The following is a 25,882-nucleotide window of genomic DNA, read 5'->3' as shown; positions in this document are numbered from 1 at the left end:
GAGCTTATATACAGGCCAATAAAAAGTAATGTAAAGCTGATATAGAGCTCACACGGAGACCAATTAGGTATATTGAATAAGATATATATGCGTATCATAATGAGCTGATGATCACGTTTAAAAAGTTCACAAGCTGATTCGGTTCAAATGAGCTAATTTCAAAGAAAGAATATTAATAAATCTTTTAAGATTAATTTCGCGAGCAACTGCTGATATATTTCCATCAAATATCTTAGGAAATAATATTGATTTAATTTATATTATGCATGTTCCATCCAAAATTGCGAAATTTAGCAGGCGCTTAATTACGGCGTAACCACCTTGTAAATGTGTCAATGCAGAGCATGGATTACTATTTAATTGCAAGCTAGAGCAACATACATTTTTGGACTTTTTCATGAAGAACATTAACCTTTGTGCTTTATTTAATTAATTTATTGAACCTTTGTAGCTCTTGGGATCAGGAAAACGGACATACAATATATGGAATTTACCATGAACTTTAACAGGCACATGACAAATGCGCCTAAAATGGGCTCTGCACAAGATAAATCTAGTTCGGAATGCATTCGCCATATTTCTATAGCATATACAAGCGCTTAATTTGAGGACAAATACAAATGATATAACATCAATTTTGAGTTTGTGAAATGTGCTTAAAGTGTGGCAAGTGCAGCGATAAATGCACCACTAAATGCTGTACAAATTCAATTTCTATGATTGGCAACGTTCGGCTGGCTTAAATGAGATTTGGGCCATAAATAATAGCCAATTGCTTTATGTTTTTGGAAAATGCAATACGCCTAGCCGCAAACTCTAAACGCGAGCAAAAGATAGAAGTACGTGTACAATGTATCTGTATCTAAGCCCGTGTATCTGTATCTATGCTCGGCCGTATTCGTATCTCTGCTGGGCCAAATGGCTGACTAAATGGCCAAAAGTCGCGTATCTCGAGAATATCAGACAGTCGCACTTGGTGCTTTCGCTAAAGTAGCTTTTGTATCTCTTGTATGTTGTATCTTGTATCTTGTATCTTTTGTTCGTTGTTCGGCATTCGTGTATCTGTAGCTGTGCATCTCTGGCCAGACGCTCTAGTATCTTAATTATTATTGTGCCCAGCGTTGCGGAACATGTCGAGACAAATCGCAAGTCACAATTGCTCACACAAACGACAAGCAGCCGCAACATAAATCCCAAAGCTCCAAAAATTGTTGATAGATAAAAAAATGATTTTTCTTCGTTTTTGTTTTTGGTTTTTTATTCTTTTCATACCTATTTGCCACACGAAATGCTCACTTGGTTCCCTTCTTCTTCTCTGGTTTTTGGTCTGCTTCCGCATTTATATTTGATGCGGCATTTACAATAATACCCAGAAATACTAACAAAGGCGACGATCGACGGCTATAAAAGCCAAAACAAAGCAATTAATTGAATGGCAATAACAAAAGAATAAGTAAATATTAAAAATATGCTCAGAATCAACAGTCCGTTTGGCCGAACTACAGATACCCTGCCGTACATATGACAGCTGTTTGATAAGGTCAAGCTGGGTTTCCCTTTTTATTTATTTTTTCTTTTTCATTTATACTTTTATTGAAATGTGAAAGCTTATTATACTTACTATTTACAGACCATCCACGTAAAGTGAGGTACTTTTTTTTTGCAGGGCTGCAATCTTATAAGAACTTAAGAACCAGTTCGGTTCGCGGTTTGAACCAGCTTCATGTTTTCGTTGGATTTGGTTGAAATTTCGACTCGTTTGTTATATATATTAAAAATTGAAATGAAAAAATGAAATCTGCTTTTATGATTGCCCGTTCTACTGAAAATATTGCCATCTATTGCTATTTTCATATAGAAATTGTGGGCTAAATTTGTACTGTACCCAAAATTGGCAGCTACCAAAAATGGTTATGTTCAATGCTTGGGGCCCAAGCAATTTGTCTTTTTCCAAAGTTGTTTATATTTTATTTTGTGTAAATAAGCTTATGTAGGTACCCCAGGTGCTCGCGCAGTACACGTTTGTTTCCGATAATCGATAAAGTGTCCCGTTTCCAAGCAATCGATAAAAATCGATAACAATAAATCCTATTTTATGAGCAACTCTCTTTAGTTTTAGAAAAGTGTAAACAGAGCAAGTATATTTAATTTTAGAAGGGTTCACAGTATCTCCCAATCGACCATCCCGACCTGAGCGCTCTAAACTCTTGTTTAAAAACAAGAACATTTGTTGAAACTTAGATAAACATAAATCATATAAGAACCTACTTTTTACTCGATTGTCGTATGGTAGAAATATGATAAAGTAGTCCGATGTTTATAAGATTTTGCATCTATATAGGGAGCATAGTGAGACCCGTAAGGTCAATATATCTTGATAATCAAAAAAGTCATAAAAGAACCTACTCTTGGACCGATCGTTCCTCTGTCAAATTCATGATATAGAGATCCGATGTCAATAAGATGATTTAATTATTATAGTTTGGTCAATATATCTTTTATCAGGAACAAGTTTTTCATACTAGTCCCTACTTGTTGAATGATCGTTCTAGCTATTTGATATGATAGTCCAATGTTGATAAGATTTGGTATATATGAGGAGCATATCAAGATATCCTGATTAGGAAAAGAGTTGTTGTTCTTGTGGCATCTAAATGATAAAGTTGTCCGATCCAGCTAGGTCCGACGTGTGTTCTGCCTGCAATAGAACTACGGATATAAGTTTCAAGATGAATGCTTAGAGAGACTTGCTTGCATAGAAACAGACAGAGGGACAGACGGACGGACAGAGAGATGGATGGACGGACAGATGGACGCTAGACTCGGCTGTTGATACTGATCTAGAATATATATGCTTTATGGGTCCTCCTAATCGTTCACTGTAAGGGTATGTAGCAATTCGTACATGCTTCTTGGAAAGTAAGATGTATCCCTCTATGTTTTACACACTTCACGATAAGGCTATTATACCCTCTGCAAGGGTATACAGAACTTCGTATGTATCTCGTTTGAAGCTCTGCGCATGATCAGCCCTCATCAACTCGAGCGGCATCTCGGAAGGTAGCTTTAAGCTGAGATTCCGATTCGTGACGTGTACACACAACACGTTATTGTTGTTGTCATTCTTGTTGTTGTTGTTGTTTTTGTTGTTGTTGTAGTTCGCATGGAGGTCAAGTTCAGGAAACACCGCATGGCTAGCCAGTACTTAATCTGTTTTTTTTTTTTACGATTGTGGTTTGCATTTTGGTTTGTTTCGAAGAGCTGCAAAGTCGGATGTTTTTTTTCTTTATTTGCAATAATAAAGTTGGTATCTAATTATGCTGCTAATTGGATTTACGCATTGAAACATTAAATTAGCTATTTAATTAGTTGGTTTATGGATTAACTAATTATTAACACATATATTACATAATTTTGCTTTGCAGCTAGCAAATGCAATTTATTTGAAAACAGCTTCAATTTAGATCCTAACAAGTAAGAGGTTCTAGTCGGGAGCCCCGCTAGGGGATACCCTGAACCCTCTTTTTCCAACATCAAATGCATATATATATTCTATTTTAGAAGCAATATGTCAAGTATTTGGTGTATATATATATATTGATTCCCAAATTGGGAAACCTACTGAATTTCAGATCTTAAACTTAAAATAATGTCGGTCTTAATTGACCAGTGTTGTAAATCGGTCAAATTTTCCCTCGAATACTATCAGATAGTCGACACATGCTAGCTATTCCATAAAATCTTTTAATTCCAAAAGTTAAAAAAAAGGGAAAAAAATGAAATGTAATTTGATTTTAATCAAACGTTTTTTTTTCAAGACATAAAAAGTAAAGTAAGTACCTTTATTTATAATATAAAGTAAATAAATGTCCGAGAAACCTTTTTGTTGGTTAATTTCCCTTTAATTTAAATTATTTGCTGTGACTAAGTATAAAATATAATTAATTTATGGGACATGTACATGTTTCGAAGTCTTATGTACAAAAAATTGTAGCCTTATTTTGTTTTTATTGTTTATTAGATTTTTATTTTGGATCTGTCGCTTGCGGGCCAGGGCCAAAAACCAAATAAATTAATTTGATTTATGCTAATTAGTTCGTGTGTGTGTGTGTGTGCGCGTGGCATGAAAACATATAAACTAAAGATGCTTGAATATTATGATAATGTTTTTTTCATGATTTCGCTGCTAATTACAGATACCTTCAATAATTGGATTCTTGAACTTGGACTAATTGGCAATTGAACTTTCGGGCCGCGGACGTGCTGGAAGCATAATAAATAAATTAATTAAGGCTGAATATGGGCGCGCTGCAAGGTCTACATATACATATATACAACTTCTTATTTTGTAGAATAAATGTAATAAATTAATGAAAAAGTGCTGGCAATTTATTCAAAAGCTGCGTGCAGCAGGCAGCGCAGCTGCTGTCAAACTGTAGGCAGCATTTTCGTGCTGCGCCGAAAAGTATGCAATGGTTATAGGCAACGCTGCGTGTGGCGCCGAGCTGCAGCTGGGCGAATTGGGAACTTTTGGCGCTGAGCCGCGCTGTTATCGATAACAGCGCTGCTATCGACAGTTGCAGCAGAAGTTTGGGCAAACAAAATGACATATGACGAATATGTGAATGAATAATGTAAATTTAGTAAATTGTAATGATGAGGGGCAGCACAAACAAATATGTAAAGCCGAGCGACAATCAACATTTTGTTTTTGTCGCTACCCTTAGGCCGGCAAGTGAGTGTGCGGAAGTGATTCAGTTGCAAAAATAACAACAGCAACAACAGCAACAACAGCAACAACAGCAACAACAGCAACAACAACAACAACAGCAACAGCAACAACAACAGCTAAATAAACGTTAACAGCACTGCGAGCATAGACAAGAAGAAGACGCTGTAAAAAAAAACTAGAAATAGAAAGCAACAGAAAAGCGCAAGAAGAAGAAGCAGTGTAAGAGAAGCGCAATCGAATTAACAGTTTTGACAGCAGCCAGTCAGCCAGTCAATTGGAGTGAGGGAGAAAGCAGCAGCCGCAGGACTGTGCGTCGCTGAGGTTGAGAATTGGACACAGTAGTCGAGGAACTCTTTCCAGAGGCGGAGGAAATGTATTCGGCAGTGAAGCCGCTGTCCAAATATCTACAATTCAAATCGATACGGATCTATGATGCCGTCTTTACAATACATTCCAAGTGCACGGTCGTCATACTGTTGACCTGTTCCCTGCTGCTGTCGGCCCGCCAATACTTCGGCGATCCGATACAGTGCATCAGCGAGGAGAAGAATATCAATTATGTGCAATCATATTGCTGGACCATGGGCACCTACATCATCAAGCTGGATAACTTCAGCGATCGCCAGCTGTTGCCGACGCCGCCCGCGTTGCGTGCCGGGCGCAACCGGATCAGCCTGCGCCGGCTGGCGGACTACAATGAGGAATACGCGCGCGCCATGTCCATTGCCGAGGGCGTTGGCCCGGAGATACGCGGCCAGACGCAGCGCGTCTATTTGCGCTATTATCAATGGGTCATCATCCTGCTGCTCTTCCAGTCGTTCGTCTTCTATTTTCCGTCGTGCCTGTGGAAGGTGTGGGAGGGCCAGCGGCTCAAGCAGCTCTGCTCGGAGGTGGGCGAGGCTCTGCTCTCCGATCAAACGTACAATACACGGCTACGGCTGCTGGTCAAATACTTTACCACCGACTACGAGGACATGCACTATTGCTATATGGCCAAATATGTTTTCTGCGAGCTGCTCAACTTTCTCATCAGCGTAAGTAGCAGCTCCCATCCCAGCCCAATCCATCCCAACCGATCCGATCTTCTAATGCAACCTTCCAGATACTCAACATACTCGCGCTGGAGGTGTTTCTGAATGGCTTCTGGTCAAAGTATCTGCACGCGCTGGCCACAATACCGCTGTACGATTGGGATCGCTGGAATCACATATCGTCGCGGGTCTTTCCCAAGATCGCCAAGTGCGAGGTGCTGAAATATGGCGCCAGCGGCACCGCGAGCATTATGGACAACCTGTGCATACTGCCGCTGAACATACTGAACGAGAAGATCTTCGTGTGCCTGTGGTGCTGGTTCCTGCTGATGGCCTTCATGTCCGGCCTGAACCTGCTCTGCCGTCTGGCCATGATGCTCAGCCGGACGCTGCGTGAGCTGATGATACGCAGCCAATTGCGCTTCATGACCAAGCAGCATGTGCAGCGCGTTTTCCGGGATCTAACTATCGGCGATTGGTTCCTTCTAATGAAAGTTAGCGTCAATGTGAATCCCATGCTGTTCCGTGATCTGATGGACGAGCTCTGCGAGCAGCGCAGCACGCACAGCTCCACCTCCTCCCTCACTCTGCTCGAGAGTCCCGCCTAGCCTACGTGTGGGGTGTTATGCATTGTTAACTATCAAATTCGTTATGCCAACGACCAGGTCGATAGTCAACCGCCCAAACTCGCTGTGCTTAGTGTTTGTGCATAATAATACATTGCCATGTATTCTGTGCACATATATAGATAGATAGACAGATAGATATATCTTTTGACATTAATGTAGTCCGATCAAATGAGTGGTATACCCAAATATATATATTTCATATTCTTTAAGTTGTTTACTGAGAAAGCAACTCTTGAACAAGTATGTCGGGCAACATTAATGTATCGATATATATCGATCTTAGCTTCTTAACGGCATGTTCTTTGTGAAGTCGGGGCTTATGAGAACTGTCTGGAGGTAGATAGAAAGATGCAAAATTGTTGGAGATGCCGCTCTCTCTCTCTCTTTATATAGATATATCTTTTGACACTTTTGTAGTTTTGATATATTGTATATATTTCATATTTTATAAGTCGTTCACTGCGATATATTTAATTTGCATCTATCGATATATATCGATATAAACTACATAACGGTATAACGGTAACATGTTGCCCATTGAGAAGACCCTGGAGTCCAATTGATCTGCTGCAGTTGCAGATTCAACAATTCGTCTATAAAGCTGCCATCAACGAGATCTTCGCATAAAGTCCTGCTAAATGAAGGCAGGCTTGAATCAAAATATTTGACTATTGTTATCTATGGTAAGTTTTCTTTTGAAATATCTTAAAAGGGAAAAAGTTTTTCACACTAAAACTCAATTTTCCAGGCAAAGCAACTGCGTTTATCCAAAACAATTTAAAAATGTTGCCAAATATACGGAGCTTAAAGCTGGTAAGTTCCTAAAATATATCTTTAAAAACTCAAAAAATGTTCAAACAAGATCATGATAGCCGATCGCTAGTTGAGTTGTTAAGTTAATAAGACAACCATTTATTTAAGTATATAAATAATATATAAATATTAGAATTCGATTTGTCTTGCAATAATATCCTCGACGATTTCCAAGAAAAGGTGTTGAAAAACGGCTCAGTTATGGATTTAAAACTAGGTATTCAGTCTACATCAGACGATACGAGGTTAAAATTTCCTAGTTAGAAAAGTTTGTTAGTCCGAAGAGGTGGTTTATAGGGTATTTTTCTAGATTAGGATACACAAGGTCGAAATTCCCTAGTTAGAACAGTTTGTTAGTCCGAAGCGGTGCTTTATAGGGTATTTTTCGTTAGTGATCAAAATTCTTTGGTAAGAAAAGCTTATTAGCTCTAAGAGGTGCTTGATATTGTCTATTTCTAGATTTTCAGATTATACGAGGTCGAAATTCCCTAGTTAGAACAGTTTGTTAGTTCGAAGAGGTGGTTTATAGGGTATTTTTCGTTAGTGATCAAAATTCTTTCGAGATCACAATTCATTGGTAAGAACATTATAGTAGCTCTAAGAGGTCCTTGATATTGTCTATTTCTAGATCTGATTATACGAGGTCGAATTTCCCTAGTTGGAACAGTTTGTTAGTTCGAAGAGGTGCTTTATAGGGTATTTTTTGTTGGTATGAGGCCCCACTGTAGCTGAAATCTAAGAACTGTGAACAAGCACAGCTCTAAGGAAGGAAATGATACTCGTCTGGGCTTAGTTTTCAAAATGCCAAAAGATTTATTATTGAGGAGAACTTGAAGATAAAACAGCAGAGCACTTTAGCATCCAATTGATAATTCTGAGCATACAGACGATAATTTGACAACGTCACGGATTTTGAGCAACGTTCGTTTGGGAATGGAACATTTTCTTCTCTTTCGTTTTGTTTTTTTGCATTTTTGCATTTTTGCATTTTTCGTTTTTGTTTTTGTTTTTGTTTGTTTGTATGCCGCCTACAAAGATCTCGATGACTTCGAGATGGTCATCGAGGCACAGAGGGCGGCACAGAAGGTGGAGAAGCCCATGTGCCCGGTGCCATCGCAGTCGACCACGTCGATCATCTGTTGAACCTCCTCCTCGTTGTGATTGTAACCGTATTGCTTCATAATTGCGCTCAGCTGTTGGGCCGTCAGGAAGCCGGTATTGCCCCAGTCCAATATATCAAAGATCATTTTAAACTCCGCCAATGCTTCAGACATTACCTTAAACATGATTTCAAAAATGTATGCAAAGAAAATCAACAACAACAAAAATGTTTATACAAAAATAACCAAAAATTTATGTTCTTTTTTTTCGTATTAATTAAGACTGATAATATACAGATTTCGAGCTGTTATGCGTGTCGAGACTTGGAGATATATGAGCTCTGTTCATGTGTTGACAATAGGCTCGTCGGCTGCTGCGAATCCCTAGAGCCAAGGGCTGCTTTGATTTTCTTTGTGTCCCTTTCATCGACTTAAATAAACGGGTTCGAATCCTTCAAGCTTGAGTTGTGCAGTTGAAGTTTGCCTCAGCATATCCTTTATTCAATCTTCAATGCTGATTCATATCGAAAACTCCCAAATAAGCCCTTATATCTATATATATACAGAAAAGGTGGTTTCTTCCTATATCCTATATATGTATGTATATGTATCTCGTATATATTAAATGCTTAATAATATCGAAAACTCCAAAATTTAACACAGCTATTCCTATATATGTATGTATATTTCCAAATATCTTTGAAAAGTCCCTCCCTTTAAGAATTTTTCATAGAATTTTTGTTCAAAAACTAGAAAATGCACAATAAAATTGTCGGAATATGCGTGGAAGTAGGAAAATACGAAATTTTTGAAATTCTTCTAATTCTATTAAAACTTTTAGATTGATCCATAGAAATCTTGAGTTTTCTTAGATATTGATTATCATCATATTTTTCAATAATTGAAAATTAATTGTTTTTAAACAATTTTTTTTATAAAACTGAAAATTCAATGAAATCAGAAATTGTTTTCATATTTGCACTCTTTTTCGAATTTATTCAAAGAAGTCACGACCCACATTTGGCCACACACACACACACACACGCACACACAACTAGACGTCTTCGGCTTGCTTTCGAATAACACGTGCAAAAGTCGCGCGCGTTTCGCTAGCGTTTTTCTGTTGATTGTGTTTTCGCTGTCGTTTTCGTTTGCGCTTCTGCCACACATTTTAATGTGCATTGTTTATAAACTAAGTAGTTACTGTTGCCGTTGCCGTTGCCGTTGCCGTTGCCGTTGCCGCTGCTATAATTTCGTCATTTATATTTCGTGTGAGGTCTGTGTCTGGCGCTTCGCCCCCCGCTGCACGCCTCTGCCGCGACACTCTGCCGGCCCTAAGACGCGTGCAGCTGTAGCTTTTGTTCGTTTGTTTTGCGCACGTTAACAGCGCGGCTGGCTTCTTGGGCTGCCTGCGTGAAACCGTAGCACACACACACACACACACGCACACACACACATGCATACAATAAATGTAAATATTATTCAAAAGTCATCGTGTGGTCGTTGTCGCCGTTTTGCGGGGGCAGCTTGACAAGGGGTGCGACCGTTCTGCCGCGGGCTCTGCCGTTGCTTCTGCCGGCGTTTTCAGTTCGTCAGTTCGTCAGTTCGCCAGTTTCTTCAGCTTTGGTTACATCTATTTTGTGTTTATTGTTTTGTGCTTTGGTTTTTATTTTCATTTTGATTTTCGGATTTTGGATTTTGTGCGGCTGCCTTTCGGGCCAGCTTTAGACGGTTAGTCTTGTGTCAACCGGGAAGCCGCCAAGTGGCTTCATCGTTGCCGTCGCAGTCGCAGTCGCAGTCGCAGTCGCAGTCGCCGTCGCGTCACCGTAGCTTGTCGTTGTTTTTGTTGTTGTCGTCGCGAATCGTTGCTTTGATTTCGTTTTCAGATTCCGAGCGCGCGGTTTAAACAATTCGAGCAGAGCGGGCGGCTCAGTGGCATTTAATTAAAACGCGTACGTGACGCGCGCGACAATTGCGAACTGTAAGTGCAACTGCGAATTGCAATTCGCAATTGCAATTGGCAATTGTCGCAGCAAACCGTTAACGGATTTACGGAGATTCTTGAACGCCAGCTAGCGGTATGGCCAAATGAGTAAGCGTTGGCCACACTGTGGTCTGCAAACAAAAACAAATCAAGTGCCCGACACCAATTTAAACCCACACAGAGACAGCAAGAGAGAACGAGAGAGAGAGAGAGTGCCAGAGTGCGAGAGCAAGTACTCACACATGACGTAAGGGTACCTTGCGATAGGCGGCAATAACCGTAGGCATTGATAAACACCCGCAATGTGTAAAACATTAGCGGCACAGTGGTCAACAGACGATTTGTTACGCTGGAAATCTTGCGGTGAAAGGCCACGTTTAGCATTCAATCAGTTCAGCTTAAAGCTGTCGCAGCTGTCATATATCGCGGCAAAAGCAATTTGTTTTCGCTTCTTATATTTGTTTATACCAATTTTCGAGACTATTGTTGAACAAGTTCATTGTGTTTGACAAGAATTTAGCATAACAAACAATACGAGGCTTGATGAAATGCAAATTCAAACAGGAATTTGTTAACTAAAACGAAAAAATCGTTTTTCAATAACAGCATACAACATTTACAGCTGTGCATGAATAATTAAATTGCCTAAAATATCTTCAGAAAACAAATTTTGTGAACTGAGATGTTTTCCATTATGTGTATGTACAATGCAAGGGCATAAAATCAAAGTCATTTAAATCTAATGTAAGTGAAAGAAATCGCAATTGTAGTTCAAAATCGAATCTTTGTTTTATTTAATCTAATCTAATGATGATTTAACAGCCTAATAATTCACACATGCCCTCAATCTGCGTCAAAGCGCGCACACACAATAGATATTGCACCACTGTACACCTAGAAGCACCTCCACAACAACAACAACAACAACAACAACAGTGCTATAAAGCACACACAATACAAAACAAAAAAGAAACAAAATTAAATAGTAAAACACAAAAAAGAATTCAAAAATAAATAAATAACTGCCGTCGCAGTCGCTGCCAACGCCAGCGTCGACTGCGGCTGGCGCCTATGCGGTCTCTAGTTGTGCTCTTTAGTTGGTCGTCTGGAACAAGTCCGAGCAGTCCGGATCTGATTCCGTCCACCTCCGCGCCTGAATGTCCAGTGACGAGCGGCGCTTTTGTTTATTTGTTCTTGTTGTTTCTTTTATTGATTTTGCTGCTAACGCCGAATAAACTACCGTTAAAACTACGCAGCTTATCAGCCGTGTGCCGATAAGAGTTGTGAGCCGCAGTCGCCGCAGACGTCGCAGTCGCCGTCAATGCAGTCGCAGTCTTGAAGGTGTCGCTCGTGTTGTTATTCTTGCTGGTGCTGCTGTTGGCAACTTGACAGCCGAAAACAAAGGCCAAGATATTCAGTTGGCAGCTGCTGCTCGTGAGCAAATGACCGGCAAGAGAAACGCTCGCGTCGCGTCGCGTATGTGTGCTTCTTTTTGTGTGTGCTGTGTCTGTGTGTGGGTGTGGGTGTGCTCTACACGTCATAATAACAACAACAACAACAACTACTACAGCAGCAGCAACAGCAGCAGCAGAATAAGAAGAAAAGAGAATATAAAAAAAGAACTGCTATGAATTGAGGATCGAAGAAGACTCTGACTAGCCATGGCCGGGGATGCAGAGCATAAGAGAGGATATCGCACCATCTTTCGCAGCATATCGCAGGTGTTCAGCGCAAATAGCAAGAACAGCAACAACAGCAACAACAACTACTATGGCAGCAGCAGCAATAACCAAAGCAACAACTACAACTACAACAACAACAACAACTATAACAACAGCAAGAGCAGCTCTGGCAGCTCTGTCCCACCCCTTCTCCGGGTAACCCCTACGCCCAATGTCTGCACCGAGTGCCAGGATGCCAGCAAAGCGATCGACTGCAAATTGAGAGCCAGTTCCATGCAAAATCTCAATGCCGGAGACAACATGTTCAGGCGTCAGACGGTAAGTGAAACAGTTAGAATACAAAAACAACACACAGACATATGTATGTTCTCTTCACAAGAGTTCTCTTAACTTGGTGTCTGCACATGCGAAGCTTGACTTAATTCTCTTTGAGTGTTGAACAGGACTGCAAGCCGAAAAAAAAAGAATCAGTGGTTCGCACCAGATTCCCGGTCTCAGGTTCCGTTCGTGAACCAGAACATTCCTTAATCTAATTGTTTATGAAATAATTCAACTTATAGCTGCAAATTGCCCGTTCTACTGAAAATATTTAAAGCCGTAAATCGTATCGTATCGTATCGAAAATGCGGGCTACATTCGAAGCTCTTCCCTGTTTTGGCATCTGCCAAATATGGTTAGATCTATACAAAGTTTGCCTCGCCCTAAAAAGTTATTTATTATTAATTGAAACTTAGGCGAAATTCCATTTTGAGCAGTTTGTAGACTTGTTAGAAACATGAAATGGTTTATTTATGCTCATATGACGAAGATTTGAGTCCTTTGCATAAATAGAAGAATCAAGAAAAGCTCTTTCTGTATAAATAGAATATATATTATTCCTGCAATTTACTTTATTTGGAACTAACTCATTTACGAATTTACTTTCGGCTATAGAACTTGGTTTTTTTTTACTCTGCTTCAGGGCATATTGTTATTCTCATCTCTTTTAGATTTCCCTTTTAGTCAGTTCTCCTTTTTAAAAAAAAAACTTGCTTTCTGATTTGCCAGTGTTGAGAAATTTGTGAGAATTTCATCTTGTGCAGTTCTGTATCGGTTTATATCAACAGATTATGAGCAATATTAAATGAAAATGGCTTAAGTTGTGGTAACCGCATCCAGAAAAGCTAAGCTTAATTTAAGCATCGGTTTATTTGACACAAAAAAACGACATTCTTATAAATAAGCAGATTGTGCTAGTCTGTGGCTCGGTTCATTGATCCAACGAACGCGTCACTTTAAGGATCGGTTCCGGAAACTGGCTCGAACCCAAGCTCTTATTTTGAAACTCGCTTAGTTTATTGAAATTTAACTTTGTTCTTTTTTTATTTTTGATAATTTCGAAATTTTATTAAATCTTTCGCAAACTACACTTGATAATATACCAAAAGTTAAGTTTTCAAAAATGTCTTCAAATTATGGCTACTTTAGACTTGGGATAACCGAATCAACTTGTTCTCTTTAAGATAAGGTTGATTGAACTAAATTGAAGGCTTATAATGAAATTCGATTCAACTTAACCTATAAATGTGGCAGTCTTTTCCTTTCTGGAAACTTAGCTATACGATAGACTTGATTCCTTGATTCGTTCATATGAGAGCTCTTCCATCTATTGAGTGAATCATGAATGAATTATTGTTCAAACTAGAAAGCAAAGGAACTTTTTGTTACTCTCTAGATACTTTGTAGAGTTACGTCCGTCAAAGAGAAGATTTTTCTCAAGTATTCTTCCTTTTAGAGGAAGAGGTTTTCCGGAAATCGTCTGTTGGGAATTCTTGATCTTAGTCAGATGCAGGCGATATATGATATATGTTTTGCCGACCATTCTGAGGGCAATTGAAGATTTCACTGCATGCCTTTTCCGACTCGTCTTTATTGTCTCTTTATGAGTCGTGCTGTCGTGTTGTTGGGCCCGACAAATTTGCATACTCGTCGAGAGAAAGTGAAACCGAAACACGTTTCCGTGTTAATGCGAGGTATTGTTCCCAAAACTGAAGTGTTTTCCAAATGATCTCAATGGCTTTTGGCATCGGTTAAGAAATTTTATTTAAAGCGGAGTTCAAATAAAATGTTGTTTTGTGGGAAACTTCGGAATTTTCAGAACTATGGATAGGCTCTTTAGATAAAACAGTCGTTACGGTTCCTTAACATAAACAAATTATCTTTTCGTACTTTTGGTTCTTTCACTTGACTATTAATATTAATATTAATAAAAATAATAACATTGAAAAGTCTCGAACGAAATCCAATCCCTAAAAAGCCTGATGATAATGCTTTTATATGATATTATGGTAGAGTAAAACGTGTAGCGTGTGGTTAAACTTAAATGTAAAGCTGTATAAGAGTTCGAAAAGTCGAGGAAGACCAAAACGATAAGCAGACTGATTGTTTTTATACCCTGAACCCATTTAAAATGGGTATAAGGGTATATTGTATTTGTGCAAAATCCAAATGTATGTAACAGGCAGAAGGAAGCATCTCTGACCCCATAAAGTATATATATTCTTGATCAGCATCAATAGCCGAGTCGATCTAGCCATGTCCGTCTGTCTGTCCGCCCGTCTGTCCGTATGTATGAACGCAAGGATCTCAGAACCTATAAGAGCTAGAGATAATTCTAGATGTAGGTGCTCCTAGTTCCCGCGTAGGTCGAGTTTGTTTCCGATAATCGATAACTTGCTCCGTTTCCAAGCAATCGATAAAAATCTATATCGATATCCTGTTTTTTGGGAAATTTTAGTAAATAATAAGAGCTAGAGTCACCAAACTTGACATATAGCTTCTAAAATAGAATATATATATGCATTTGATGTGGGAAGAAGAGGGTTCAGGGTATCTCCTAGTCGGGAGCTTCCGACTAGAACCTCTTACATATTATTATTATTAATATTTTCATTGAAACTGTTTTGTTATTATTATTATTAGTATTGCATTGAAATAATATTATTATGATTATTATTTGCATTATTATTATAATTATAATTCTGCAACATATAGCATATGTTTAATTTATTTACTTATTTCGCTTACACATACGCTCCTCCGCTGATTATGTAAAAGCACTTGACAACACTGTAAATGAGTGCTGTAATATAATAAATGACGTTCGCGTGCAATTAAATCAAATAAATCAACGAAATTTCGGAAATGTGTAATCGTTGGAAAAAAAAAAAATAAAAAAAAAAATAGAAAAAATTGATTGCAAAGAAGCGTCCAACCGCACAGTGGCTTGCATTGTCTGCACCACCCGCTCGCCAGCGCACCCTCCCCCCTCCCCCACCCACGCTCCCTCTACTCCCTTGCTGCGCGCGCCACACACACGCATACATGTGTATGCATGTGCTGTGCACTGATGCAACGTGAAAATGCATTGCGCATGTTGCGCGTTGCGTGTTTTGCTTTGCTGCTCGCTTTTGTTGTTGTTGTTGTTCTTCTTCTTCTTCATGTTGTTGTTGTTGTTGTTGTTGCGGCAACTGTTGCTGTTTGTTGTTTGTGGGCTGCTCTTTGTTTTGCTGACTTTGGGGCTTGCGGCAGCTGTGTGACTAATCGCGTTTGGCAGTCGACGTGCCGCGCACGCGTTTTGCATGCGTTTTTTGCCGCCCGCAACTATCGCAGCGACAACGCCGCGCGCTGTTTCCAGCAAATGGCGTAAGTACACAGCGATAGAGTTTATTGCAAATCTGTGCAAAACGCATTGCACAGCAGCAGCAGCAGCAGCTTTATCAGCTTCGTTGATGTCGCTGCCGCTGCCGCAGTCGGCGTCGCCGTCGCAGTCGCAGTCGCTGTTAATGCAATTTGAAAAGTCGTGCGCGTAAAACAATTTTGTCATCAGTTTGCATGGAGCCACACTTACACACACACACACGCATAGGCATGTATGTATACACACACACATGTGCATTATGCATTATTCCCATTTCCATTTGACTTTATTTATGCAGTTCATTTTCTCGCTCTGATTTGCTTGACACTTTTTGCTGCACACAAATTTCTCTTTTTCTTTTTTTTTTATATAATTTTTTTATTATCTTTGTTAATGCAACGCAAGTAGCCGCTTGATTGACACTTGAGCTGCCATTACACACACAGAACTATTCATGTATGTGTGCATATACATATTTAGATACATACAAACATACATGTGTGTGTGTGTGTACATGTGAATCGCGTACTTCTTAAGACTTTCTTGTGGCATGTTGAAATAATTGAATTTAATTTATTTATATAATTTATATTTTTATTGTAAGTTATTTTCTTAATAAGCAATAATATTATTTAGCTACTATGTAAAGATCTTTTGTAATAGCAAATCATTTATGCAACACAATAATGTACATATATGGGTAAATATGCATACTTTATGTTTTTGTCTTCTTCTTGAAAATGCTTTCGCATTATTGTATTGCATAAATGATATATTCACTCATTCATGTGTGAATGTACAACCTTTCCCCTCTGCAGCATCCTCAGGTTCAGGTTATTTTCCGCCTGAGATTAGCTAAGCAAAAGGTGACCCACTGAGTACACATGAATTGCCATCAAGTAATTGCAAAAGATCACAGTCAACTTTTATCAGTTACGCCGAGTTCTTATCAGACATTGGCCAGAGCGATTTCTTTGACTATATCTGATTCTCTGCTCGTACAGCGATGACTCATCGACTCGTCGACTCGTCGTCATTTGGCTGTCGTATATGAAATGAAAAAATTCAGATTTGTGTTGATTTTGAGGCACTGACAGAGCGTAGCTGCCACGCGGCTGTCTCCCTTTCACACAACTCGCAACTGGAACTCCAATTAGACTTCTTTTGCAACTGCCACAACTTGTGGGTCGCTGTTGCGCTTAATAAAATTCATTAGAGAAGCGAGGCACAACAATCATAATCATAATACCAAACGACATTCTTATTGGCCGCTTGCAGTGCAATTGAAAAGCAGCGACTGCGACGGCGACGCCGCGTCGCAGTCAGCTTCGTTTAGCAGGCATATCTGGTACTTGGCTTGACTGGGTACCCCGGCGGCAGCCCTTTGGTTGTGCGACCCGCAGAAAAAACGGAAAGCAAAAAAAAAATGTATTTCATATAATATATAGTTTTCTTTAATGTCTCGAAGTCGAATGTGGAATACGCTTTGCGAGAGAGAGTGTATAGGATAAGGGTAGAAGATTTTACGTGCTCAGGTACTAAACTCATGCTTCGAACCAGCTTCCTGCATTCGGGTTCGGGTATCGATAAATCGAAAATGAATATCCTAACGAAAGTATTTGAGGCGAAAGCCAAGTTTTTTATAAAGCTTGAGGTAGTTTCAAATATATATTAATTATTCCTTTCAAGAATTAAAGGCAAAACCCCTTGAAAAAATATAAATCTATATATTCGCCTTCTTATATATACATATATAAATATTCTCTTTCCTGAAAATTCCTTCATTTGTGCGGTCCCTTTGAAAGTGGAAATAATGAAAGGGTAAACACTTGACAGTCCTACCCCCCTCCCAAACCAAATGAAAATTAAGTATGTATCCTAAACTTAATATATATGTATATAAATTCTTCATCTTTTTTTAAAGAATTTTTCTGAAATTTTCATTTCATTTTGAAAATCAAAAGAATTAAAGAGAAAGCCCCATGAAAGAAGCCCCCTTCCAAGTAAAAACACAGTATCTTGAACATTTTAATATATGTATATATCTTTTTTTTTCAATGACTTTTTCTGAAAATTTCTTAGTTAGGGAAAGAAGCTCATTGACAGTCCTCCCCACTCCCTTCCCCAGGTGAAAACAAAGTATATTGAAGTTCATAAATCAGTCACGTATGTATGTGTGTGTGTGTGTGTGTGCGTGTGTGTGCTTTGTAAACATCATTATCGCCTTTGCTTTAAGGTCAGGTGTTATGATATTCATTTCAAATTTGTATTTTAACAAATGAGGTATTTTGGAAATTCTCAATTTTTGAAATTCTCGATTTTTTGAAACTCGTTTGAAAGATAGTTAACTAGCTAACCGTTATAATAAGTAGAAAAAGGTATTAAAAAACGCCCAATTAAGAAGTTCATCATCAACCGTCAAAGCAATTCAAAGCGAGAAGGGAGACGGCATCATTGGACGTTATACCCAACCCAGCCCCGCCCTAATCCACCTCCCACCCAACAAGCAATCCCTCCCTAATTACCCCCAGCCCCCACCCATCCGTAATTCAATTGAGAATCATCCCGGTATATTGTTGTACTGTTGCACTGATATATGTATAAGCTAGCAGAGGATCTTGTTAATTGCCAGCGGTAAGCGAAACAAATAGAAAACTAAAGAGCAAAAAACGGGTTCGTACAGGCTGGCCAACGATTGTGTGGCAAACCCATCAGTTTAACGAAGCCACAATTTCGCTTTAATTCACAAACAATCGTAAGCAGCCTCAAGATTCAGCCATTTGGTATAAGCTATCATCAGAGGATGACATCGACACAACTGCAACAGTCAATGGCTGGACCGGTTGCACCGAAACTAACCCTGGCACCCGCACAGGCAACGCAGCCGGCTGTGGCCATGCCCGCGGTGGCCGTGGAGGCGCCACCGGCGGAGCCCATCTATGGCACTGTGATACCCAATCGCGTCTTTGTCGGCGGCATTAGCCGCGACACAACCGAGTCGGATCTGATGATCGCATTCAGTGCCTATGGGACGGTGCGCAGCACCAAGATCATTGTGGATCAGGATGGCTTCAACAAGGGCTACGGCTTCGTCACCTTCGAGACGGAGGAGGAGGCGCAGCGCCTCCAGTCGGTTGGCAAGTGCGTCATCTTGCGCAATCGTCGCCTGAACATTGCACCGGCCTTCAAGAAGCAGCCGATCCGCCCCAAGCTGCAGCCGATCATCGAGACAAACGGCACCGTTTACTTCACCACACAGCCGCCGCCACCGCCGCCGCCGACGGTGAACACAATACCCATCGAGCAATATGCCACCGCCACATACGGTCCGGCTGCCTCAGTTGCCGAATACACGACCGCCCCCATGCCCACCATATATCAGCAGGCGCCGGCCGGCGTCCAGTACCAGCCAGTCTACCAATACTATAGTGTGCCGGTTAATGTGCCAGCCGTTTGGCCCCAGAACTATTATCACGATCCGCAGGCATCCAATTCGCAGACATCGATACCGCAGCAGACCGCCTGGGAGTTCGATGGAACCAACAGCAGCAGCTGGCGCTCAACCTAGTCAAATGTGGCGTGCATGCTATTTCTGTAAATATCTGAATTCCCAATTCCAACGATTGCTTCACTAATCCTCCAGACAGCCCATATGCATATTCTCTTCTATATTGCCATTTAAGTAATTGCATTTACTCGCAAGTAATTACGAAAGTAATTGCAATTACTTCAGTAATTCGATTTTAATTGGGAAATTCTTGCATAATCAGTTGACCTTTATTATAGGGGATATAAGTATATATATATTTAGAGACTGTAAATATCTGAGTTCCCAATTTTAAGGATTCTACTCGCCATCTTCCTATTGTTGATAGTACGTTTATCTGAGTTAGCCGGATCGAACAACTATATCATATAGCTGCTATATTGGTTGAAAATTAATACATTTACTTCATTTCTTTTTAACATCGGCTAACTATAACATAAAGCAGCCATAGGAAGAATCTTTTGATAAGTGCGAGGCTGAGGCTGTTTTGGAATGATTATTTCGAGGCTGTCTGGGAAATTACTGAAGTAATTGTGATTGGAATTGAGTAATTGCATTTAATTAGCAACTGTAACTGTAAAATGCCTGCAGCTACTCCTCGTGCAATACAAAACCAACAACTGGATTCAATAAAATGGAAGTAAATGAAACAAACAGAAGAAGACGATGATGAAGAAGAAGCAGAAGCAGACATAATACCCATGCCAGAATAAACGGCGAACACTTGAAGATGAGCGACTAACAACGAAGAACGAATACACTACAAAAAGATACCGACAGCAGCTGCGCAACTGTGTCGTTAGGCACATATGTGTATATATATATATTTATCTGTGTATATATATATATATATATGTATATATATGTATAGTGAGGTTAGAATATTTAGGCGCAATCGGGGTCAAATCGAACAGATATATGGTCAGAATAGACTCAAGATTCCGCAGATATTGAAGCAACACAGATAAACAGATACACACACAGACATGTATATACACTCACATAATCACACACACACAGGCACACACTTACCCATACATACCCACACATACACTCATATTTACATACATACAAAAATACACACACCAGCATACTTATATGCATACATGCAGGCTTACAAACACTCACACTCACACTTGCACACACACTCACACTCACTCACACACACACACACACACACATATATATATACCCCCTTTTGCCCTGTGCTTCAATTGTAGCCCAAATATTCGTTTAGAACCAAATTGCACCCATTTAACTCAAGAACAAAACGCAAATTCGGCTTTCAATGTTTCGACTTCCATTGTATATATGTATATAATATATATATATATATATGTATATATAGGTGAAAGGCTCTACAAATTCTACACAAGACCCCAAATTATGCAGCGTGATTATTTTTGTATTAGAAACCCCACCCCCCTTCCCCTTCCCCCCACATTTTCGACCAAGGTCTCCAAATTTGTTAGGTTATGTGTGTGTACAATCAATTGTTTAACAAAATTTTAAGTTTTAAACTATATTGGAGCTATGCTATAAGTAAAAATATAAAAAAAATCGACAAAAATTAAGTACAAATATTATGTATCATACTATTTGATTTTGCTAAGCATACCCTGAACACGGTGAGGGTATAGCTGCAACAAGATCAACTTGGGTTCACACTTAACTGAAAATTATTTAAGTTATTATCCATTAAATTTTTTCATCGATTATTTAAAATACTATTGAATAGATGAATATACTCGTTACATATTTGGTGATGGAAGTGTAATACCCTTGCAAAGGGTATTTGCTGCTGCTGCTGGTGTATCTGCTGGATACATTTGCTTAGGGAGCAGGCGGCGCTGCTGCTGCTGTGCAACAACACCAGGAGCATGAACATGTACAACAACAACAACAACAACAACAAGAACAACAAAAACGACAACAACAACAACAACAGGAGCAACAATTGCGTTCATTGTGCTTAATTAATTTAGTTCAAAGATCAAGCGGCCGCGATGCCGTCGCGATTCTTCATGCGGTTCGTGTGCGCCCAACTGCCAGTTGCCAGCCTCAAGCTACCCTGCATTCATTCACATATGAGGCATGTGCTGCATGTTGTTGTTGCATGTTGTTGTTGTTGTTGTTGTCATGCAGCTGCATTTAATGTGCAGGTTCTGCTGCTGTTTATTTGTGCAGCGTTCCAGTTATAAACTTCTACTTTATTCGACCCGATCTTTGGACAGCCCACATGTCCAGATGTTGCCACCGCCACCGCCACCACCTCCGCCCACGCCCACGCCCACACCCACGCCCCCGCTGTCGTCGCATCCATGCAATTATGTTGCAAATTGGCTTCGATCTTGGCTTCTGTTTGCCGCAGGTGTTGTTAGCTGGATCTATGCCGTTAAGCCGCAGTTCTCAGCCCTTTTCCGGCGCCGCCCCTTGCCCTCGCCCAGTTGCTGTCCACGCCCAATCGCCCGCAGTTGCGTTATGCTTAATTAGGCAACCGGCGTTGAGCATAAAAAGCGTCTTTGTCGCAGCCACACCCCACCCCCACCTCATGCCAACACACACACACACACACACACACACACACACACACTCACACATGTGCGCAGACAGACACATGTTGTTCATGTACATTACACACATTTGGCTTTTGAGTTGTGCCTCCCCAATGTGGATCTGTTGCTTACACTAGGCAACAAAAACTTATTTTCTGCTGCATATTCAGCTACATATATGCATGCACATATATTTTCTTAATTTGATATTCTGTATTTGTTTTGGTTTTTTTGTTTAAACGTATTTTCGACGACTTCAAGCCAGGCCCAATCCCAAATAAAATTCTAGTTTTAAGTATTTATTTGATATAATTAATTTTGTTTTTGATTTTGTTGTATGGTGTATGCAGCGTCCGCGCCGTCCGCTGGGTGACCGGGTCGACGTCGACTTTGACGTTGCCTTCGGCGTCAGCGTCGGCGTCGGCGTCGACCGCGACAGAGACCGCCACCCAAGAAAATGCGCGGCGGCATCTTGACTTCAATTTTAGTTGATATTGTGTTAAATTCGCGAACGCGTCGCGCTCGCAGCTGGACTAATAGGACCGGCAACGGTACCGGTACAACGGAAAATCTAATTGGAGCCCATTGAGATTCCAATTTGAAACCAATTTCGTTTTCGTTTTCCGCCGCGCTCTGCGCTTATCAGAAACAAAAACAACGTGATTCTTTTTGGGTTTTTTTTTGTTGTGCATATTTAAATAAGATTGTGTGAAAAAACAAAAACAAATTAAAACGTTTTCATTTCATTTGCAAATGCAGTAAATCGCATGATTGTTCACGTATATTTATATATATATATATATATATATATTAATTTAGCTCAGCTGCCGAATGCCGCAATAGATCGGAGAGCATTATATGGAAAGCAACACTTCTATACAAATATACATACATATGCTGTATATAGAAGCCAAGCCCCGTTTTACATGTGAATATATTGTGAACATTCAAACATGTATTCATATATGTTGGATGATTCACTTTTATAGTCAATTCAATTGTTTTAATTTCCATTCATGATACGCGCAAGTCTCCCAAGTCTCTCTCTCTCTGTCTCTCTCTCTCTCTCTCTCTCTCTCTCTCTCGTGCTAGCAGAACGAGGTCAATTGGCTTGGCTTCTGCGAGATAAGCGTTACTTCTAGGCTCAAAGAGTCTATCTCGCAGATATCTCTATCTATATATACATATATACATATGTACATATATGTTAAGTGCCATTCAAAGAGTCGTCGCCAAGCCTGGGCTTTCAATTTGAAAGGTTCGAGTCGCGCTTGACCCGCCGCCGCCGCCTAAAAGTATGCAAGTTCAAAAGTTCACAAGATAATGTGCACAATTTTTATATTTAAATGGGTATAAATTTATAGCGAAATTTGCAGTTGCTTTGTTAAAAGAAACTACCTATTTATTGTGAGAACTTGTTGATATTTCTGTTATTGTAAGCCTGATTGATTCAGATGTAACAGAAATATATATGACATAAATGTTGCATATAATTATTCTCTGATTTGACTAAGCCGAAATCAACATAGTATATATATATTCTTAAGCCTCAACTCAGGGATCTTTACGATATATCTACATCTATACATGCTTATATATATCATAATGGAATGCTCTATTTCCCTATTTCGATCCAGAAATTGAAGTTATGTGTGCTGGCAACAAAATTCGCTTATCTCGAAACTACTCGCAGAGCCTCAAAGCGATTTCCTTCGTTAGAACTGGCATTATTATTCATAGTCTGAGGACTTGCGGGGTGACGAGTTGAATGGGGATTTCTAGCGCAGTCTTTGAGGGGAAACTCCATTCATAATATCCGTATCTGATACCCTTTCTTCTGTGGTCGCAGAGAATGCATGGGAAATTCAGATGAAAGCAAGTTGATGACTGATTGATTGATTGATTGATTGATAGACTGACGATCGATTGATTGATAGACTGACGATCGATTGATTCATTGATTGATGATTGACTGTAGGATTGGTTAATTGATAGATGATTGATGGATTGATTCATGACTGAAAAATTACTCATGATTAATAGATGACTGCTTGATAAATGATTGATAGATTGATTCATGATTTATTAAATGATTAATTTATGATTGATTGAAATTTGTCTGTTTGACTGATTAATAATATGTGATTGATGGATCGATTCAGGATTGATACATTTTTGATGATTCTTATATGATTGACTGACTTATGATTGATAGATTGATCAATTGTTGATTAATAGTTTATTGATTGATAAATTGATTATTGATATATTATGTACTGATTGATTATTGATATTTGCTTGATGGATCTATGATTAATAGATGAATGATTGTTGATTCGTGACTCATAGATGATTGACTGATGACTGGTAAATGATTGATTGAATACTGACACACTGATTAATGACTGATTGTTTGATTGATTGGCGAATTTTTTCGGATTCATTGGTGGATTAATTGATGATTGACTGATTGTTTGATTGATGATTTATTTATCCACGCTTGATTCATGATTGTTAAATGATTGATTGATGATTAAGTGCTGATTGATTGATAGATGATTGATAAAAATAATGTTATTACATACAACTTTTCCACATTTATATGCCACATTTTTTCTCACTGTGCAACAGTTGACTTTGCATCGATCGAGACAGTTGTTAATCCACCTTGGCTATGTCCCAAGCACCTGACAGGTAGTCCACATTCCATTGCCCTAGAACGGCGGCACCTACGACGCGTAGGTGAGGCCGAGGGCGAGGGCGAGTCCAGCGGCCGCTTACGCAACGTCAGCTTTAACCAGTTTCACAGTTTCTCAATTTCTCAGTTGCTCAGTGTCTCGGTGTCTCAGTCTTGGCGTTTAGCTCAAGGGTCGCCGCGCTGTTGCGCACTGTCGGGGCATTTAATTTGAGTGACGCCCCGGCAGGCCCCTCTAACCCGGGACCCGTTGGCCAAGCCATTTGGGGGCGACATCTCGACATGCTTTGCTGCCCCGCTCTGAGTCATCGCTCAAGCAAACAGCTCAAGTATGTAATATAAGGCGAACTCGGCGAGTCTCCAGAAACAGCAGCAGCGGCAGCGGCAGCGGCAGCAGTTGTTCATTTTAACACTTATGTGGGCTAAATATATTATAATTAAATATAAATTATGAATATTAAAATGAATGCATGTCAAAATTGACACCCAATTTAGCTAGCAGATAATTTTGACTGTTGAACATATGACAAATAGCGTGCTGCCAGTGTTGCCAGCTTGTAAATATTAATACGGTGGCAGCACTCTTTGAAAAATGCAGGGGCTCGTGTTTTTGCGAGAGAACTGGAACTCAACCTTTAGCAATTGCTAGTGGAATAAAAATAGCAATAACTATTCATGAATATTTATTTGTATGCCATATACAAAAAATCATATTCTTCTGTTGTATTGTATTTTTTGGTAAATTTTATCTATGTGAGTTTGTGTTGTGTAATGATTATTTTGCTTTTTATTTTACTCCTCTACTTATCTATTAAAAGCCATTGACATTATCTAACTTATAAATTTATTTAAAATAAATCGTTAGTAAAATGTCGATTTAACCGCGTGCAACAGCTTAAGGGTTAAGCGCAGAGAGCCTGCGTCAGAATTGCTGAGCAGCGGCAGCGACATCGACTGCAGCAGCTAACTTATATATATGTGCATGTGTATGTACATGTGTAAGTGCAGAGTGCAGCGACACTAACATGATCGCTCTCTGCACTGTGTGTGTGTGTGTGTGTGTGTGTGTGTGCGGGAGGAAAGGGTCACAAAGATAACAGCGCGTGCGCGCATGTGTGCAAGGGAGAGAGCGAGTGCACAACGACACAAAGAGCGAGCGACTATTTGACAGTTGCCTCGCATCAATTAAAAGCGCATAATAGATAAAATGAAATGAAATGAAAACTGTTTTTTTTTTTGTTTCTTGTATTTCTTGTGTCTTTGATTGTGTGGCCGTTGTTTAAATAAAATAAAAATACACATAATAAACGATGATGCAGCAATATAATAATAACAAACAGTACGATAAACGCGTGTGATAGTGAAAGAGCGAAAGATAGAGAGAGAAAAGGAGAGTGAGAGACGGCGAGTAAACGAACCGACAAAGCAAAACGAA

At 39.6% G+C, this 25,882-nt stretch overlaps 2 protein-coding genes across 2 annotated transcripts; both read left to right on the top strand.

Moving 5' to 3' along the window:
• Nucleotides 1-4,610: 4,610 nt before the first annotated feature.
• On the top strand, nucleotides 4,611-6,589 carry LOC115767096 (innexin inx5). The gene is made up of 2 exons (XM_030711244.1): nucleotides 4,611-5,766; nucleotides 5,835-6,589. Exons 1-2 carry the CDS (start codon nucleotides 5,104-5,106, stop codon nucleotides 6,369-6,371), a joined length of 1,200 nt encoding a protein of 399 aa, XP_030567104.1. The 5' UTR covers nucleotides 4,611-5,103; the 3' UTR covers nucleotides 6,372-6,589.
• An 11,329-nt stretch (nucleotides 6,590-17,918) lies between these two features.
• On the top strand, nucleotides 17,919-20,224 carry LOC115767010 (protein boule-like). Its single transcript, XM_030711132.1, has 3 exons — nucleotides 17,919-18,284; nucleotides 18,414-19,244; nucleotides 19,789-20,224. The coding sequence occupies exons 1-2, from the start codon at nucleotides 18,247-18,249 to the stop codon at nucleotides 19,216-19,218; spliced, it is 843 nt and encodes a 280-aa protein (XP_030566992.1). The 5' UTR covers nucleotides 17,919-18,246; the 3' UTR covers nucleotides 19,219-19,244; nucleotides 19,789-20,224.
• Nucleotides 20,225-25,882: the final 5,658 nt, after the last annotated feature.

The sequence above is a fragment of the Drosophila novamexicana genome, unplaced genomic scaffold, assembly GCF_003285875.2.
Source record: "Drosophila novamexicana strain 15010-1031.04,08,12 unplaced genomic scaffold, DnovRS2.1 tig00001302-arrow-arrow-pilon, whole genome shotgun sequence".
In the NCBI taxonomy this organism is placed as follows: Eukaryota; Metazoa; Arthropoda; class Insecta; order Diptera; family Drosophilidae; genus Drosophila; species Drosophila novamexicana.
The sequence above is the reverse complement of the archived record's forward strand: the minus strand, read 5'-3'. Positions and strand labels throughout refer to the sequence as shown.

What these genes read in the sequence shown, in the direction of transcription:
- LOC115767096 (XM_030711244.1), top strand. Translation starts at nt 5,104, where the DNA reads ATGTATTCGGCAGTGAAGCCGCTGTCCAAATATCTACAATTCAAATCG. An exon ending in TGCTCAACTTTCTCATCAGC is followed by an intron (nt 5,767 to 5,834) that starts GTAAGTAGCAGC and finishes GCAACCTTCCAG; the next exon opens with ATACTCAACATACTCGCGCT.
- LOC115767010 (XM_030711132.1), top strand. Translation starts at nt 18,247, where the DNA reads ATGTATAAGCTAGCAGAGGATCTTGTTAATTGCCAGCG. An exon ending in GATCTTGTTAATTGCCAGCG is followed by an intron (nt 18,285 to 18,413) that starts GTAAGCGAAACA and finishes AATCGTAAGCAG; the next exon opens with CCTCAAGATTCAGCCATTTG.